Source organism: Peromyscus leucopus, chromosome 2 (genome assembly GCF_004664715.2).
Source record: "Peromyscus leucopus breed LL Stock chromosome 2, UCI_PerLeu_2.1, whole genome shotgun sequence".
Classification (NCBI taxonomy): domain Eukaryota; kingdom Metazoa; phylum Chordata; class Mammalia; order Rodentia; family Cricetidae; genus Peromyscus; species Peromyscus leucopus.
Genome location: NC_051064.1, coordinates 19,488,335 through 19,507,935, shown reverse-complemented (window position 1 = coordinate 19,507,935; position 19,601 = coordinate 19,488,335). Strand labels below are relative to the sequence as shown.

Sequence of the window (19,601 nt, the reverse complement as noted above, 5' to 3'; positions counted from 1 at the left end):
TACACCAAGCTAACTGGGCCTAGACTTCTGGAGCTTCTTTTGTGTCCACATCACCTCACCCTAGAAGTGCAAGGCTTACAGGCTCCTGCTGCCATGTCTGACTGTATGTGAGTTCTGGGCATCTGAACTCAGGTCCTCATGCCATGCACCAAGCACTTGATCCACTGATCATCTCCCCGACCTCTGAAGAGGGCTTGAACAAATGTTTCTTGTACATTTTCACTCACCTTAACAGTACTGCAGTGTAAACCTTTGGCCATGAGAATGTACACCAAATCTCTTGTTAAATTGTCCTTAATTCCTAAGATAACACCACTATATACAGAAGGTACTTCCCACTAAAAAAATAAAAAAAATAATTAAAATACATAAGCACACACACAGAGGAAAGCAAATCTAGGTGAGAATCTCTCAATGACCTTCGAATGCATTTAAAAGATAAATATTGCACCCTTAACCTCAAGAGGCAGAGGCAGATGGATCTCTCTGAGTTCAAGGCCAGTCTGGTCTACAAAGCTAGTTCCATGACAGCTGGAGCTGTTACACAGAGAAACTCTGTCTCAAAAAAGAAAAACAACAACAAAAACAAATTAACACCAATAAATACCATAAATACCAGAAGAATTCAATTAATATTTAGAACAATTTCCATGTCACTGCATCTGTGTATTTAAGCCTTATAAAATATCAATGTATTCCAGGCTTTTCTTAAACGGAGTCACCAAGAAGATGCAGTTAACAACACTGCCAGAGAGCTGGAGAGAGCGCTCAGCTGTTACAGGCGGGGCTCACAACCGAACCTGTCAAAACGCACTGCCCTATTATCGCAAGTGTCTCCTATGGTTACTGCCCTTTTCCCTATAAACTACAGTCCATTCCACCTGTATTTTATGCATTTTTATTTTTACTACATTTTTGAGACAGGGTCCTAGTCTGTAATGCAAGTTGGCCTTGAACTCTGGATGCTGCTACCCTAGCTTCTTGCATGATGGGATCAGAGGTACACACTTGTGTTCCCAGCTTGAAACACTGCTTTAAAAGTTATTTTCATGCATGAAAGTTTTAAAGAAATAAGTGTTATAAAAAAGTTTCAAATAAGTTGATTCCAAAGTGGAACCTGCAGATTTCAAGATAACATTAAAAAGCAAAACCACTTCCCCCGACCCCCTCAAGAAAAGGTGTCTTGGAAAAAACCTACATAGGTTGGCTATGTATCCCTGGCTGTCCTGAAACTCACTTTGCAGACCAGGCTAGCCTGGAACTCAGGAAATCCACCTGCTTTTGCCTCCTGAGTGCTGGCAGTAAAGGCATGCAGCACTACACCTGGCCAGAAGTAATAACACTTAGCAGGAGATCAAACAGGTCAGAATCCCAGCATGGTTGGGGAGGAAGCACTGGTAGGTGAAGGCTGCTAGGGCAGGGCGTTTTCTTCAGGCCCATGCCCCAGTACACTGCCCCAAACCCATTGACAGATGGGCCAACAGGAGTTGGGTTCAAGAGGCGATAAAAAGAAAAAAAAAAAAGGAAGTTGGGAGGGGGTGTGAGTGGAGGTCTGGGAAGAGTTGGGAAATGAGTGGGAGTAAATCTGATCAAAACACACTGTATACATGCATGAAACTCTCAAAGAACAAAAAATATTAATAAAATAAAATAAAAATACAAGGGCTGGAGGTATACCTCAGTGGCCTAGTACTTGCAGAGAGTGAATGAAGCCTTGGGTTCAATTCTCAGAAACAGAAACAAAAAGACAACAACAGCAGCCTTGAACCCCATAAAGGTATAATATAATATAATACACATTTTACCCATATTTACAGAGGGGTTTAAAATGCATGAAGGTGCTCAGACAGCAAATGAAATATAAACTGTGTTCATGTTACTGAATTTGTATTGTGTATTTTCCTTTTTTCTTTCCACCATCAATGTTAAAGGTACAATTGTGGTCATATGAAATCTACTTGGGGCTGGAGACACGGCTCAGCCGTTAAGAGCACTGGCTGCTCTTCCAGAGGACCTGAGTTCAATTCCCAGCACCACATGGTGGCTCACAATCATCTGCAGTGAGATCCGGCGCCCTCTTCTGGCCTGCAGGCATACATATAGACAGAACACTGTATACTGTATACATAATAAATAAATCAGAGAGAGAGAGAGAGAGAGAGAGAGAGAGAGAGAGAGAGAGAGAGAAAGTCAACCTACTAAAGGCATTTTTTAGTATTTTAAAAAAAAGCCAGAGGATAGCATTTCTCCTAGAATATAGTATAAAACAAAGAAATTCATACCTGTTGTTAACAGAGTTTCTTACCTTATTGGACACAGTCCAAAATTGTCTCTCTGAAGTCATACCATGTAATTCAATTAAAATCTGTCTAATCCGCCAGGGATCCACTGACAATATAAGCTGATGTTCCAACTGGCCAATGTTGACACTTGCTGAAGCTAAGGAAGAGAGCTCCATTTCAACTAATGATTAAACTCAAAGTAAATATAAAATTTTGAATATGATACAACTGAGAGAAATGGAATGTGTGAAGTGTCTTAAGTTAAAAAGGTAGAAACCATTTTGAGAATGGAATTATTTTACATAATTCAAATTACGTACTACCTTTATTCCCACATAGAAAACCTACCACAACTTGTATGCACTTAGTAAAGTGAATGCATCTTTCAAAACACACAGTAAAAGGGCTTGGAGAGATGGCTCAAAGGTTAAGAGCACTGGCTGCTCTTCCCAAGGTCCCAGCAACCACATGGTGGCTCACAAGCATCTGTAATGAGATCTGGTGCCCTCTTCTGGCCTGTAGACACATGCAGGCAGAGCACTGTATACATAACAAATAAATCTTAAAAAAAAAATACACAGTAAAAATGTAACAAAGTAATTAACTCGCATTCAGAATTTGTGGACCATATGGAAATAATTGATATAAATAGATTCTCCCTTTTGAACAAGTATTAATAAAAGTTTGTATGGAAGATATCATCATTAGCAAATACTAAAGAAGTATGTGTTTTTTGTTTCTTAATCCATTTCTCACACTTACCTTGTGTGTGTGCCCACATGCCACAGAATATATGTGGAGGTCCAGAACCGGGGAGGCTACATAGCAGGGGGACCCTAGGATGACTATGGCTTATAATAAATTTTGGTTTTACTCAATCACTGGGCAAGCCTCAGTGAAACATTTCACTATTAGGATAAGAATTTGTACTGTATCAAGCTGATAATAGAATAAATAAATAAATAAACAAACAAATAAGCTAATAAATAAATACAGACAAAACCAGCCACCACCACCCCCTCAAAAAAAAAACTCTACACCTGGGCTCATGGCCACCGCCACATTTCCTTCCATCTGCTGTGCAGTGGTCCAGGCTGAACCTGAATAAAAGGACGCTTATGTGCTTGCATCAGGAAAAAAAAAAGTAAATTGATGCTTAAAAGGAAAACACCCACATCAATGTTCCAATCACCAAGGAAGGAGAAAATAAATTCTGTCTCCAGTTCTAAAGCTACCATTTAGAATTGTAGTTAAAGGACTGGATGATGGGGCTGGAGGGATGGCTCAACAATTAATTAGGAGCACTGACTACTCTTCCAGAGGACCTTGATTCAATTTCCAGTACCCAGGTGGAGGCACACAACTGTCTTTAGCTCCAAGGCCAAAAGAGCTCTTGAACTAAGATTCCTCAGTCTGTGTGCAGTGAGACCTATGGGCCTGGATTCAGGAAAATTTCCCAAGGGCAAGGCTGTTTACTGCTATGATTGCACACCTTGTCCAGACAATGAGATTTCCAATGAGACAGAGTCTCTATACTAGAGCCATTGAAGTTATCCATGCTTGAAATCCAGGTTTACTTTCATATGAGAAGGACCACATTTGTATTTGGACTTCTCTGTAACCTTCTGTGAATATGGAGATATATGGGATTCATAGAGATCTGCCTACATCTGCCTCTGCTCTTCTGAAATTAAAAATGGCCAGTCCCATGCCTGATCTTTTGGCATCCAAGATGGCCAATCCCACCACCCTACCATACTCTTCTCTAATATAGACTGTTAATATTCATGTTATTGATATATAATACTTGAGAACTTCATACATATTCTCTTATCCAATTGTACTAATCACATGTTTTAAAGTAGTAAAGTGGTTTCTAGTAAAATTTCATCTTGTCTTTCAAAAAAAAAAAGAATGTATGTGGAGGTCAAAAGACAAGCTGCAGGAGACAATTCTCTCCTGCTACCACACAGGTTCCGGGAACTGAACTGGGACAACAGGCTTGGTGACAAGGACCGTCCTATCAGCCCAGATGTATGCTTTTTAAGGGGAAAGAAAGAGGAAGGAAGATTCCCATCCTCGCAGCGCAGAAACAAAACAAAAACAAAACACCCAAATGACTGCGAAAAATCTAATTTTTCAGCTCAGTTACCAGCCTTCAATAACACATACCTGGCAGTTTTATGTGCTAATATCATTTTTTATACTGAACATTCAGACAGCTAAAAGCCAATGATGACGACAGCTAAACATTTTCTTTTGATAAACCAAGTAAATGACTCACAACCTGAGTGGATTTAGGATTTAGGCTAATGTTTCTTACTAACTATAGAACTGTATTTTGTATACATATTGATAAGGTCACAAATGGGAGAACAGTCAAATAAGATAAAAATGACATTCTCACAGTTAAATGCTTAGCCTGCAGGTGACAGCACCGCCATACTGGCTGGCAATCACAATTCCTTGTGGTCCCTTACCAACCCTGCTCCATCCATACTTTACCCTCAAGAACATACTAGCAGTAGTGTCTGTCTGGGTCTATCCCCAGCTAAACCCTTTTATGAACTATGCCCAAATCTCCACCAGCCTCTGGCTCAGCTAAGAACCAAGAACTGTTCACACAGAAATCTGACCACAGCAGATAGATTGAGTTTCTATTAATTACTCACACAAATACCTACTGAAATACCAAGAAAGACTTAGGAATATCTTAGTATTAACTTGAAAGGGGCAAAATGTGAGCTGTGAGAACAGGGCTAACCTGGAATATCATAAAATGAAGTCACAGGTTTAATGCACAGATTTACTCTAGGAGACCTCTTCCTCATCTGATCAACAAGCAGCTTGCGTTCCTCGTCTCTCAACAATGTAATGGAAAGCTCATGTGAAGAGATCATGAAGACATACTGCAGATCCTCCAACCCCAGACAAACATTCCTAAAGCAGCAAGAAACATTATAAAACAGAGTGTAAACTTTGGTTTGGGAAAAACATTCCTATCAACCAATTACTATTCATAAGCCACTTTAAAAAGCCACCATTTCATAAATTATGTAAATTATGTAACCAGATGGGCACGGCAGTGCAACCTGCAATCTCAGCATTTGGGAAGCAAAAGAGGGAGAAGTGAGAGTTTGGGGCCAACTGGAGTGGAGTGACATGGTGAGCTCCAGTCTCCAATAAATAAATGCTGTGAGCGTGGTCCATCAGCAGAGTACTGGCCAGCACGTGCAAGTCTTGGGTTTGATCTCCAGTATCTCTCTCTCTCTCTCTCTCTCTCTCTCTCTCTCTCTCTCTCTCTCTCTCTCTCTCTCTCTCTCTCTCACACACACACACACACACACACACACACACACACACACACACACACACAGAGAGAGAGAGAGAGTCTCAGCAAGGCATTAATCCCAGCAGCCAGGACTGGAAGTCACAGGATAACGAGTTTCGGAATAACTGGATATCGCAGTAGAACCTATCTCAAAAAATAAGAGCAGGGTAGGGCAGCGACAGCTGCAAGGAGGGCAATACAGCTCACAGGGTCACAGCACTTGCTGCTGCTAAGCCAAGCTTAGTTCCCAGAGCACACGTGATACAAGGAAAGAACAGAATCCTTTAGCCTGTCCACTTATATCCACACATATCCTGGCATGTGCTCATACAGAGAGACAGACACACACACACACACACACACATACAAATTTAAAAACTAAAATTTTCTCATAAAACTAAGTTCCAAGGCTTTTAAAAAAAAAAAAAAGAAAAGAAAAAGAAAGGTACTTACTTTAGAAAAGCAGCCATGTTTCCCTTCAAAGACTCTGAAGCTTTTTCTACATTTATTGATCTTGAACATACCTAGGAATTTGAGTAATTTTCATTTGAATATGGATCTCAGTTTGAAATTTTGAGATTTACAAACAACAGAAGATTTAGAGTTTGGTTTTAGGGTTTCTCTGTGGAGCCCCGACTGTCTTGGAACTCACTCTGTAGACCAGGCTCACCTTGAACTCAGAGATCCGCCTGCCTCTGCCTTCCTGAGTGCTGGGATTAAAGGTGTGCACCACCACCGCCCAGGTTTGGTTTTTTTTTTAATGTGTATGGATGTTTAGCTTGGATGTCTATCTGTGCAACATGTACGTGCCTGATGCCTGCAGAGACCAGAGGTGGTGCCAGATGGATTCTCTGGAACTGGAGTTACAGATACTTTTGAGTGGCCATGTAGGTGCTGGGAATCCTCTGGAAGGGCAGCCAGTACTCTTAACCACTGAGCCATCTCTCCAGTGCTCCAAATACCTGGACTCACTGTGGCAGTTTTAAAGAAATGGCCCACAAAGGGACTGGCACTATTGGAAGGTATTTGCTGGAGTGGGTGTGGCCTTCTGGAGGAAGTGTGTCACTGTGGAGGCAGACTTTGAGGTCTCATATATTCTTAAGCCACACCCAGTGAGATGACTACTTCCTGTTGCCTACAAGTCATGATGTCAGACTCTCAGTCTCCAGCACCAGGACCATGTTTGCCTGCACTCCACCACGATGGTGATGGATTAGACCTCTGAACTGTAAGCCACCCCAATTAAATGTTTTCCGTTATAAGAGTTGCCATGATCACGGTGTCTCTTCACAGCAATAGAAACCCTAACTAACACAATCACTAATCACTGATTTGGTTAAGTAGTATAAGACAAGAGTCAAGATAAGAACCCACTAAAGAAAGAGGGGCAGACCATTTTCATAAGTTCGGGCATATAGAATTAATAACAACCTGGGGCATTAAGTTCCTATTATAGGAGACAGGATCTGTCTTCTACTAAGTTTCAGAAATTATTCTGACACATAAGAGGGGAAAATATTGACAAGCACCCTCAAAAAAGGCAGGAGTCCAAATACCTATGACAGCAGAAGCGAGACTGAGAATTTAAATACAGTGACAATGCTTTTTGGGGGTCTTCTATTTTTAATTGTAAAATGAGCTCATTGTTTTCTTTCTTCACTCTCTCTCTTTTGAGACAGGATCCCATATATTGCAGGTGGCCTCCAATCTGCCTTGTGGCTGACAATGACCTTGGACTTCTCCTTCTCCTGCAGTAATCTCAGCACTGGAACTATAGACCTGTGCTAGCACAATCAGTTTTATATGTTGATGGGGATGAACTGAGGGCTTTTGTTCATGCTATAAAAGCATTCTACCAATGGAGCTACAGCTCCAGTCTGATAAGGAAAACTTTTTAGAGATTAGCAATGATGTTGGAGATAAAAATGTAGAAAGTTCATTATGCCTCTAATCAATGCATCAAGTCCATACAATAAAACATTTAAAGCCAGGCAAGGTTGCATATGCCTGCAATCCCAGTACTTAGAAGGCCAAGGTAGTAAGATGTCAAGTTTGATGAAGCCCGGGCTAAGCAGCCAGCCTTTATCACAAAACAAAACTGAGAAACTGTTTAACAGTTGCTCGGAGAATTCTTAAGAGCAGAACTCAGACTCCAGTACTCACACAATAAGGCCGTCGAACCCAGCTCCAAGGGATCAGAGACAGAGGACCCCTAGTCCTACTCGACTCCCACAGAGTGGAGAAGCACAAGCTCTAAGATCAGCAACAAGATCTGGACTCACAAGCTCAAGTGGAGAGTGACAGAGAAGACACCTAATACTGTCTTCTGGCCTCTGAGCTCATACACAGGTGTGTACGCCTATGTACATATGCTCACACAGATACATAATAAATAAATAAAGTGAATCTTCAGGTCTGGCAAGATGGTTCAACAGGCAAGGGAGCTTGATATAGCTGTGAGTTCCAACCTCGACAAATTGTCTTCTGACCTCTACCTTCGTGCATTTACATGTGCACACACATATACATACAATAAACAAATACATAAGTATAATTAAAAACATTTTTAAAAATAAATACTTTTTAATTAATATTTACGGGCTGAAGCTGGGAAGTTGGGTGGTGGCACATGCCTTTAATCCCAGCTCCTGGGAGGCATAAGCAGAACTCTCCGTGAGTTCAGCCTGACTACATAGGCAGTTCCAGGACAGCCAAGACTATAATGACCCTGAGTCCAAAAAAAATAAAAATAAAAATAAAAATAAAAATAAAAATAAAAATAAACCTCAAATAACAACAACAACAAAATGTTGGAGAATGGAGAGATGGTTCAGCAGTTAAGAGCACTTACTGCTCTTGCAGAGGACAGTTCACAGCTGCTTGTAATAACTCCAATTCCAGAGCACCTGATGCTTTATGGCCTCTGTAGGCACATGCACACACATGGTGCACATAAACTCAGACAGACACACACAGAATCTTAGGCCAAGTGTGGTGGTGTAGGACTTTAGTCTCATCACTTGGGAGGCAGACACAAGTGGAACTCTAAGTTTGAGGCCAGCCTGGACTCTGTCTTAATAAACACATTTATTTATTGTCTCAATAAATAAACAGATTTTTCACTTAAAAAAGCAGGGCTGGGCAGTGGTGGCTCATGCCTTTAATCCCTGCACTGGGGAGGCAGAGGCAGGCAGATCTTTGTGAGTTCAAGTCCAGCCTGGTCTACAGAGCGAGATCCAGGAAAGGCACAAAGCTACACAAAGCTACACAGAGAAACCCTGTCTCGAAAAACAAAAAACAAAAACAAAACAAAACAAAAAACCAGAACCTTAGGATGCAGTGTTAAGTGCAGCAGAGCAGAATAGCCAGGGAAAGACCAAGAAGGATGCAGCAGAGAGACAGGAGGAAAAGGAGGAAAGATGTTTGAAGATGAATCCAAACACAATGTGATGGATGTGCCTACCTCACCATTGGGAGCTGGGCAGAAGAACAGAGACTCTGAGGCCTGGGCAACAGCAAGATCCAGTCTTTAAAAAAAGGGGGAGGGGCAGAGGAAAAAGAGGAGGGAGGAGGAGGAAGAGGAGGGGAAAAACAGTAAGAGGTAGAAGAGAAAGAGGAAGAGGAGAAGGGGAGGGAGGATGAAGAGAAGGCTGGAGGAAGAAGAGGAGGAGGGAGGAAGGAAAAGAGGGAGAGGAGGGCAGCGAGGAGGGGAAGAGGAAGAAGGATGAGGGGGAGGCGGAGGCGGAGGGGAGGGAGGAGGGGCAGAAGAGACAGCTGCTGCTCAGTTTGTTACCACTGTCGACATAGTCACAGAGAAGAAAGGCCTAAGGCAAAGCAGAGCCCAGGACAGGCATGGAAAACAGAGCAATGGTCTATCTCCACAGGAGAACAAATGCCTTACCTCAAGGAGAAAGTCTATTTTTTCTTTGTTTGGTCTAAGAAACAGTTGATTAAACTGGACACCAATTGGTCTGCCTTCCAGAATATCACGTACTGTGTTGCAGGCGCACACTTTAAAACAGATTTCATCTAGAGCTTCAATTCTACAGAACACAAAAGTAGAAACATGAATGTTTCCTTTATTATAAAATGGGAACAGTAGCACAAAACACAAGTTCAAAGGATGGAATCATTTCTTCTTGAGAAGTAATATTTTAGTATCTTCAAGTACACAACTAAACATATACCAACACAAAAAAATGTACGAAAAGGTTAGTTTAATTCTAGAAACTAAGCATAAGAACAGAGCTGTGCTCCACATAACTTTCTCACTTTAAGTACTTGAGAAGAAGCTAGACAAAGAACTTGGAAATGTCTCCACTGGGCTAAAGGGCTGGCTCAGTGAGGAAGAGCAGTCGTTGCTCTTCAGGAAGACATGGGTTTGATGTCACCTCACAATTGTCTGTAACTCCAGCTCTAGGAGATCCAACACCTTCATGTACAAGATACACAGACATCCATGCAAGGAAAACACCCATATACATAAAAACAAGTAATTTTTAAAAATGTCTCCATGTGTCCCTTATATCAAAAGTGAAAATAATGTGAGTGACATGTAATTTGCAAGTGTGATTTAATAACTCACAGAGCACTTGTCCTGTTATTCAAAGATAAACACTAATTTTTCAACTTACCCCTGTTGAGCTTTCTGCAAGAGCTCCCTTAATACTGACTGCCGGAACTGAACAGGTAAAGTGAAGGCTACGTTGTCTTCAATGAAAATCTGCACTACCTCCTAGAACAAAGATATAAAATTGCATCCAAGTAAAAACCAAGGCAGCTTCGTTAAGACACTTTCTACAGGGTAAGGATGTAGCTCCAGTTGGCAAAATGTTTGCTTGCCTAGCATCAACAAAGCCTTGGGCCCAATGCCCGGCACTATAGACAACTGAGGGATGGTGGTACATGCCTGTAATCTCAGCACTGGGGAGTAGAGGCAGGAGAATTAGAAGCTCAATGTCATCCTAAACTGTACATTAAGTTAAAGAAAATTATACAAATATCTTACTGGAAAGGTATTTTCTTTGAAAAATTCTAAAATTAGATTAAGAACAGAAATAGTTCCCCTTTTCAAAGTTAAAGACCATGGAGCACAAAACAGAAACAGGAGAGAAACAAATTAAGAAGCCTTTGCATCTAACTAGACACAAAACAGAACCCACACCAAGCCTGAGCCAAGAGTGCTATCATACACCTCTAACTGAGCACTTGGGAGGCTGAGGCAAAAAGAAGTGAAGGCCAGCCTGGACTCCACAAGCAAATAAGTAAGAAAATAAACAAAGGAAAGCCAACAAACCCTAAATGCAACATCTGAAGGACACAAACTTTCTATATGTGCAACTCGCATCCACTGCAGAGCTGCAACACGATCTCTCTCCCTTCTCGGCTGCCCGACCCATCCTGTGGCCGCTATCCACAGTCAGAGGAACGTGGCCAGGAGCATTCTGAAGGTCTTATTTACATAGACCTTATTATCACATGAAGGAGCTTCTCAAACAGGCTTTTTTTTTTTTTGGTTTTTCGAGACAGGGTTTTTCTGCGTAGCTTTGCGCCTTTCCTGGAGCTCACTTGGTAGCCCAGGCTGGCCTCGAACTCACAGAGATCCGCCTGGCTCTGCCTCCCGAGTGCTGGGATTAAAGGCGTGTGCCACCACCGCCCGGCATGAAACAGGCTTTTAATACAAAAGTAGCCGGCTGGCCTGCAACTATGTACATCTGGCTGGCCTTGAACTCAGAGATCCACCTGCCTCTGCCTTCCAAGTGCTAAGATTAAAGGTACATGCCACCACACCCAGCTGACATTATTATTTTTTTTAATTAAAAAAATTTAAGGGCCATGTTATAATCCCTATTTTACTCTGGAGCAGTAGTTTTCACCCTTCCTAATACTATGACCCTCATGTTGTGGTGACCCTCACCATAGAATTATTTTTGTTGTTACTTCATAACTGTAATTTTACTACTATTATCAATTACAATGTAAATTACTGATGCGCAGGATATCTGATATGTGACTCCTGTGAAAGGGTCGTTCAACTCCCCAAAGGAGTCAAGACCCAGAGGTTGAGAGCCACGCTCTACTGGAGCCTAAGCCTCTATAAGCCTGTGTTGCTGAGATCGAACTGAAAGATATCTCAACTTTAATTCTCACCAGTACCTATCCATTCACCTCAAAAAAATTAATTTTCTCCCATAGACAAAGCAGATTTAAAAAAAAGGACAAGAGAAAAAGGAGAAAGTATACATGTTACAATCTTCCTCTTCATGTATTTTTGGATAGATAAAGAAATGACATTTTAGATGAAGATAGTAAATTATAAATCTGGGATAAAAACTCAACTGGGAGCTGGGCAGTAGTGGTGCATGCTTTTGATCTCAGCACTCAGGAGACAGAAGCAGGCAGATCTCTGTGAGTTCGAGGCCAGCCTGGTCTACAGAGCGAGATCCAGGACAGGCAGCAAAACTACACAGAGAAACCCTGTCTCGGAAAAAAAAAAAAAACCAAACTGGTGAAAGTTAAGCTTGACTGTTCTGAGTTAATAACATAAAGACACTGTTGGAATGAAAACATTCTCAAAATGACTTCACCACCACAAACTCTATTGATAGTGGCTTTCATTAAAAAGCACAGGAAAGCCAGATATGGTGGCATATGCCTTCAATCCCAGCAGATGCAGGCTCTGTGAGTTCAGACAGAACAGACACTCTGACTCAAAACAAACAAATATCGAAGGACAAGTACCCAAATGGGACACTAACTGTAACATTCTTTCTTCTATGGTTGGGATGGTAGATGAGCTGTGCTAAGACACAAACAAGACCCCGGGTTCCGTGAGAATAAAGCTCCCGCCCTATCCGTGATTGTAAAGCCTGGCTTTCTGGGTTTGAGAGTTCTACAGTTTCCTAGAGAAGTGAATAAGACTGCAAGCTTTTCTCTCAGTAACAGTGAATACATGTACAACTAATCATAATGTCTCACCCGAGTCACATGATAATCTTAAAAGATGAGCTAATAATATTAAGGATTACATTATTTTTTAGGCCTGGCTGACATCATAGGTGACTAACTCTACATCATACACCTGGCAAACAGTGGTAGCAGGATTTGAACTCAGTTTGTTTCTAAAACTTTTCAACTACATCTCTATAATCCCACTTCATCTTACCTGATAGTTGCCAGATCGTAAACAAATGTGGACTTGACTATATGGAGTCAACTGCTGAGAGTTATTATCAGAAGAAGGTACAAGAACATCACACGCTTGACAATAGCCGGCTAAGCGCTTCTCATCTATGGTACAATGAAGAGATAATGAACCTATCTGTAAAGTAAGAGTTATATATCATTATCCGTTAATGAAATGTACATAACAGACTAGTACTCCTTAGTGCATTTTAACAGTACAAGAAAACGATAATGAAAATTTCAAAACTAGAGGAACCACAAATAATGACAAGGTTAAATGTTTTGAGAAAAGATCAGCAAAACACTGTTCACTGACCAAGTGCAATTTGTGGTCTGCTTTTGCTTGTCAGGGTTGAAAAGAACAAACCCCCGAAGAGTCTGAATGTGGTCCACCAAACCTACGCTATTTATTGTTGGGCCCTTTTCTTCTCTTACTTCTTTACTGTCACTCAGTGAGTGTGACAAGGAAGGCATTAGAGTGAGTGACAAGGCTCACAGCCAGTCTTTACACCATAAAATCCATACGTCAAGCACATTTAAAAGATAGTAAAAAGAACAATCTTCTCTCAAAAATATTAGAAATGTTACTACCAAAAACATTTCTAAAGACATTTTCAAGTGAGTCTTAAATAATTACACCTAAAATTCCACAAAATTAGCAATTTCTAATAGCTCTAGCAAGTAAGCCTAGGGCTAGAGATGCAGCTCCCTGGCAGAGCACCTGGCTACCAGACTGAACCATGGGGTCAAGCCTTAGCATTACAAAAATAGATGAATAGAGAATAAATTAAGCTTTGAGGGTATCTACTAATTTTCTAATGAGGAAAGGAAATGAAAACAATTTTCCATGTTCTTAGAATAAAAAAAATTAGTTACACACTTAATATTCCATCATCTGAGGCTGGAGAGATGGCTCAGTACCTAAGAGGACACACATGGAGGACATGCTTGGTCCCCAGTACCCATGTTGGGTGGCTCACAACCACCTATAACTGCAGCTCCAAGGGACAAAACACCATCTGCTGGCCTCCTGGTGAACCAGGACTCATGTGCACATACCCAGAATTGAACAAAGCAATCATTCTTTTTAAAATGCAATCATCTGAATCCTAAGAAGCTTGTTCTACAGACCATGCTGGCTCTCCCTCCTGAGGGCAGGAACTAAAGGTGTGCACACACACTTGGCTAGTACTCTCCTTAATGACAGGGGACACAAGATGAACAGCTGCTTCCAGTCCCTATTGCCGTGACTCCCTGGCACAATGAACATCAAACTATTATCCAAAATAACCTTGTTCTCTTAAGTTGCTTTTGGATATTTTATCACAGCCACAGGAAAAGAAACTAAGATAACGAGGAAATAATATACATCTTTAAAAACTAGTTTGTACTATTTCTTTTTAACTTTCCAAATTTTCTGCAACAGGCACATTGGTTTGTTGGTGTCAGGACTGAACCAAAGGACTTGTGCTTGCTAAAACCACATTCTACCATGATGCCATACACCCGAAATGGGTTCAGTGTCACATATCATTTAATCACAGCACTTGAGTCAGCCTTGTCTACATTGGGAGTCCAGGCCACCCAGAGCCACACAGTGAAACTATCTTAAAAACCAAACAAGTTACACTCAGATACTCAATACAGCTTTTTTTTTTAAGTTTTTAAGGGACCAAATATTATGTATCATTTATGACCATACTTACCTCTGCAATTAATTCTTTAGTTCTAAAAAACTTTTCTCTGGCATTTTCATAGGCAGCTGAGTTTGTAGAGCCTTGCTGGAAGTACGCTGCACCTAAATCGTAACACACCTGAAATGATAACAAAACACCAGTTTGCTTAGTAATTTTTATGGACTTAAGGAATTATTGGGCAGATGGTGATGGCACACATCTTTAATCCTAGCACTCAGGAGGCAGAGGCAGACAGATCTCTGTGGGTTCAAGGCCAGCCTGAACAGATCGAGTTCAGGACAGCTAGGGCTATACAGAAAAACCATGTCTCAAAACAAACAAAATAAATGGATATATGAATTTGAGTTTTATCAACTTTTTTGCTTGTTTTTTGAGACAAGGTTTCTCTGTGTAGCCCCGGCTGTCCTGAACTTGCTCTGTAGACCAGGCTGGCCTCAAACTCACAGAGATCCACCTGCCTCTGCCTCCCGAGTGCTGGGATTAAAGGCGCTTCCCAGCATGCCTAGCTCAAGCTTATGTATAATGGCAGGAAAACACAGAAAAAAGACAAGTAAAAACCATCATCCAAAGAAATAGTTATAGGTATTAACTTTGATTTAAGCAAAAAAACAAAAGTAATGAAAGACTTCAGATAACTCGCAAAATTATTTGGAGGCCAAAGAATCGGGTCGGAAAAACAAGGAACAGGAACAAGAAAAAAAACAGGTCAACCCTGCTCTGGGGACAGTAGCACTGTCGCCGGTCTCCACACTAGATGCCATAGCTTAGGCGGGTTCCCCACAGGCTCCGTCCGTCACTCCATACACTCACTGGCCCTGGAAACTACACTTCCTGTCACTGCTGCTGCCGGCCAGATCTGTACCACTCCCACTTCCTTGACTTATAAGCTCCTGATTCAGTCTAAACTAAGTCTACCATACACCTGTGGAACACTCCTGCTTGAAAGCTAGACAAAGCTAGAGAGGCAATACCTGAAAAGTGTTCAGCTGCACAGAGGTGGAACAGCCCACAAAGGGGATGGGGACAGGTGTCTGTCCTAACAGACTGAAAGCAGACATGCAAGGACTATAGTATTATAATGATTTTTTAGTTATTTTCTAACTGTAGAATGTGTACATATTCAGAACACCTCTCCTCCCCTGCCCCGTTCCCCATCAAGTACATATGAACTTGGTATGTAGCTCAGAATAGTCTTGAAGTTGATACTTTGTTTCCACATCTGTGTGCTGGGTACATCAACATTCCACTTTCACATCTAGGACTTTGATCCATGTGAGGCAAGCACTCTACCAACTTAACTGAATCACCAGCCTCCCAGAACCTTGTCTTAGACTGATGCCCTTAACTCACTATAGACTTCAAAGAAGCCCAGACTTAATCCAGTAAGCTACCCTCAGAACACCAGTGGACAGAGAAGTGATGTTAAAAAGCAGAGACATAGAGTTGAGGCTTAAACCCTAATATCTTAAACCCATAAATTCTCATCATATCTTGAAAAAATGATTACTTCAGCTATTCCCAAAACTGAAAAGACACGCTTTATAACACTGTCCTATTTCCACCTCTTTTCAGAACAGCAAATGGGGAAAGAAGCACACTATTTGTGCACATATAGAGAGAGAGCAGCCTTTAAAATTATCATCTAGGCAGGCATGGTGGTGCACACCTTTAATCCCAGCACTTAGAAGGCAGAGACAAGCAGATTTTTGTGAGTTTGAGGCCAGTCTGGTCTACATAGTAAGTTTCATTCCAGCCAGGGCTACATAGACCTACAGAGATCTTAAGAACAAAAATAGTACTCTAGCAGGGGCGGTGGTGGCACACGCCTGTAAGCCCAGCACTGGGGAGGCAAAGGCAAGCGGATCTCTGTGAGTTCAAGGCCAGCCTGGCCAGCCTGGTGAGATCCAGGACAGGCACCAAAACTACACAGAAAAACCCTGTCTTGAAAAACAAAACAAAACAAAACAAAAAAACAAAAACAAAAAATAGTACTCTAATGGATTTTGGTCCTAAAAAAGTAATCAATAAATGTTTTAAAATTTCTATTGTTCTCAAGGCTCTTACTAAAAAACAAGCTGCAGTAGGTAGACAGACCTAATGTATTTTATAATCTAGTGTCTTAGTTTGACTTATATAGCAGTAATAAAGACTATAACCAAAAGCAACCAGGGGATAAAAGTATTTATTTCATCTGACAACTTTCTTACCATACTCTATCAGGAAGGAATCCAGGGTAGAACTCAAAGTAGGAACCTGGAGGCAGGAACTGAAGCAGAGAACATGGAGGAAAGATGCCTACTGGCTTGCTTAATCATCTTTCTTTTTCTTTTCTTTTTTTAAGATTCATTTATTATGTATACAGTGTTCTGCCTGCATGCCAGAAGAGGGCATCAGATCTCATTATAGATGGTTGTGAGGCACCATGTGGTTGCTGGGAATTGAACTCAAGACCTCTGGAAGAGCAGCCAGTGCTCTTATCTCTGAGCCATCTCTCCAGCCCACAATCTACTTTCTTTTCTTTTTTTTTTTCTTTTTTTTTTTTGGTTTTTCGAGACAGGGTTTCTCTTTGTAGCTCTGTGCCTTTTCCTGGAACTCACTCTGTAGCCCAGGCTGGCCTCGAACTCAGAGATCTGCCTGGCTCTGCCTCTTGAGTGCTGGGATTAAAGGTGTGGGCCACGACCACCCGACCTAATTTCTTATACAACCCAGGACCACCTGCCCAGGATGGCACCAAACAAGGGGTGTTCGTTTGAGACAGGGTTTGTTGAGACAGGGTTTTTCTACATAGACTTGGCTGTCCTGAAACTCACTATGTAGACCATGCTAGCCTCAATTTCCTCTGCTTCTGCCTCCTTAGTGCTGGGATTAAAGGCATGTACACCGTACCTGGCTAAAACTGAAAAATGTCAAAGGAACTAATGGTCCCAAGTCAGAGAAACAGACAAGACCCTTAAAATGTCAGTTATTTTTTTCTGGAAGCCTAATTTCAGCATAGCACAATATTAGTTTTTGTTGTCTTTGAGGGAATCTAATTACATTCCTAATATGAACATATTGCATATCAATTCAGACACTACTTCAAAAATTACAGGATCCATAAAATTTTCCTTCCATTTTCTTTAGAAAAATCTCATGTAAAGGCCTATAAAACTACTCAGATATAACTGACAATGTGGTGGTGGTGCATGCCAATAACCCTAGCACTTGGGAGGTTGATGCAAGAAAGATCACACATTCAAGGAAAGTCCTCGTCACAAAGTAAAGCAAGTTTCAGGCCAACCTTTATATTTAATGGAAGTGTTTCTTTTGTTCTGTTTTGGTTTTGGTTTTTCAAGACGAGGTTTCTCTGTGTAGCCCTGGCTGTCCTGGAACTCACAGTGTAGACCAAGCTGGCCTTGAACTCAGAGATCCACCTGCCTCTGCCTCCTGGGTGCTGGGATTAAAGGTGTGTGCCACCACTGCCTGGCAGAAGTGTTTCTTTAAAAAAAATTTCTTAAAAAAAAAAAAAAAAAAAAGACCCTCAATTCTAATTCACAGAAACCAGGGTAGAACTACATCTAACTAAAGACATCAAGACTCCCCACTGCACTGGTTCCGTGAGAAGTCAATACCTGGCACTGCATCTCCTCAGTTTTGATTTTCAGCCCAGCTGCAGAACTCTCGGTTTCTCCATTCACCATGCCTGGTTCCAGGGCCAGTAAGTCTAGAGTTCTCATAGTGTGAACATACAGATCCTTGTTCAACTTCAAAGCTGCTTCCAGGACCAAAATAGAATCAGCAGCTTGTTCTTTTAGCTACAAAATTCAATAAACAAATGAAAATGCAACAACAGTAGCAGGTTATAACAACAAAAATGTTTACAAATTACTTAATAGTTTTATGTACTAAACTAGGAGACATTTCAACAGGTCCAATTACTTGTTGAAGTAATGATCTTAAATATTAAAATACAGTATGTTCCTTTGTAAAGAAACAGAATACAGGAAAGACCTGCACTCCTTCATTTTAATTATGCAAGGGATTTGTGTAGACCTCACTGAACAAAGCCATGTTAATAGGCACTCCATCAATAAAATGACACAGGCTTTGTGTTTCTCTATTCAAAATACTACAAACCCTACTGTGTATTTGTTTCACATAGATAGGATTTTTTTTCTTTCAGTCTCACTTCTCCTCAATACTTACAGCTTACCTATCTCCAAAACACTGTAGGTGTTAAATACTTACAGAGATTAAGTAATTTACAGATAATCTCCCATTTCTTTTACATTGAGGAGATTAAAAAATAAATATGGGGTGCTGGAGAGTTGGCTTAGCAGTTAAAAGCATGTATTGCTCTTCTAGTGGACTTGAGTTTGACCCGGAACCTACATTAGGTGGCATACAACACCGGGAACGAGCTCCACGGGGATCTGACCCCTCTAGCCTCTCGCAGACACCTGCACTCATGCACACACAGACACAGACAAGCAGATATATACACACAAACAAATGAAAAACAGTAAAAATGTAAGAATCCTACAAAAAACAAAACCACCCCACCTGTGGGGTACCACAGAGCTCAGCGGCCCAGCACTGCCTAGCATGAGCAGGCCTTGGGCTTGAGCCTAGCAAACACACATGCACACAGTCAAGAGTTCCTAGAATTGTGTTTTTCAAACACAGTTGCTGTGGATTTATTTATTGTTAAATCCTGCCAAAGTTTCCCCTCCATCCTCTCCTCCCAGTCCCTCCCGCCATGATGTGAATTTTTAAGAAATACAAAGAGTATAATAATATCACCTAAAAATTAACTTTTTGATTTTTTTACAGTTTCTTTTCTTTTCCTTTTTTTTTTTTTAAGACAGGGTCTCTAGCCCGGGTTGCCTTCTTATGTAGTTGAGGGTGAGCTTGAAACTTTGATCCTCATGGTTTTACCTCCCCAGTGCCAGGACTACAGCTATATACCACTACTAGGTTTATGAGGTACTTAGGGAATCAAACCCAGGGCTTTGTGCAGGTTGGGCGAGCACTCTACCAACTTACCTATATCCTCAGCCCTGTTTTGTTTTGTTGGCAAGGCCTCATGTAGCCCAGGCTAGCCTCAAACCTGCTACATCCCTGAGA

The 19,601-nt window shown here is 41.2% G+C and overlaps 1 protein-coding gene across 1 annotated transcript in view; it reads right to left on the bottom strand.

Annotated features, from left to right (window-relative positions):
• Ints8 (integrator complex subunit 8) overlaps positions 1-19,601 on the bottom strand; it is a 52,232-nt gene that overhangs the window by 23,902 nt on the left and 8,729 nt on the right. The window contains exons 6-14 of the mRNA XM_028871571.2: positions 18,107-18,289; positions 14,505-14,612; positions 12,779-12,934; positions 10,248-10,348; positions 9,515-9,656; positions 6,067-6,137; positions 5,047-5,222; positions 2,306-2,439; positions 228-338 (exon numbers count right to left, since the gene is read on the bottom strand). Coding sequence (XP_028727404.1) covers positions 228-338; positions 2,306-2,439; positions 5,047-5,222; positions 6,067-6,137; positions 9,515-9,656; positions 10,248-10,348; positions 12,779-12,934; positions 14,505-14,612; positions 18,107-18,289 — 1,182 coding nt within the window. The remainder of the gene's footprint in view (positions 1-227; positions 339-2,305; positions 2,440-5,046; positions 5,223-6,066; positions 6,138-9,514; positions 9,657-10,247; positions 10,349-12,778; positions 12,935-14,504; positions 14,613-18,106; positions 18,290-19,601) is intronic.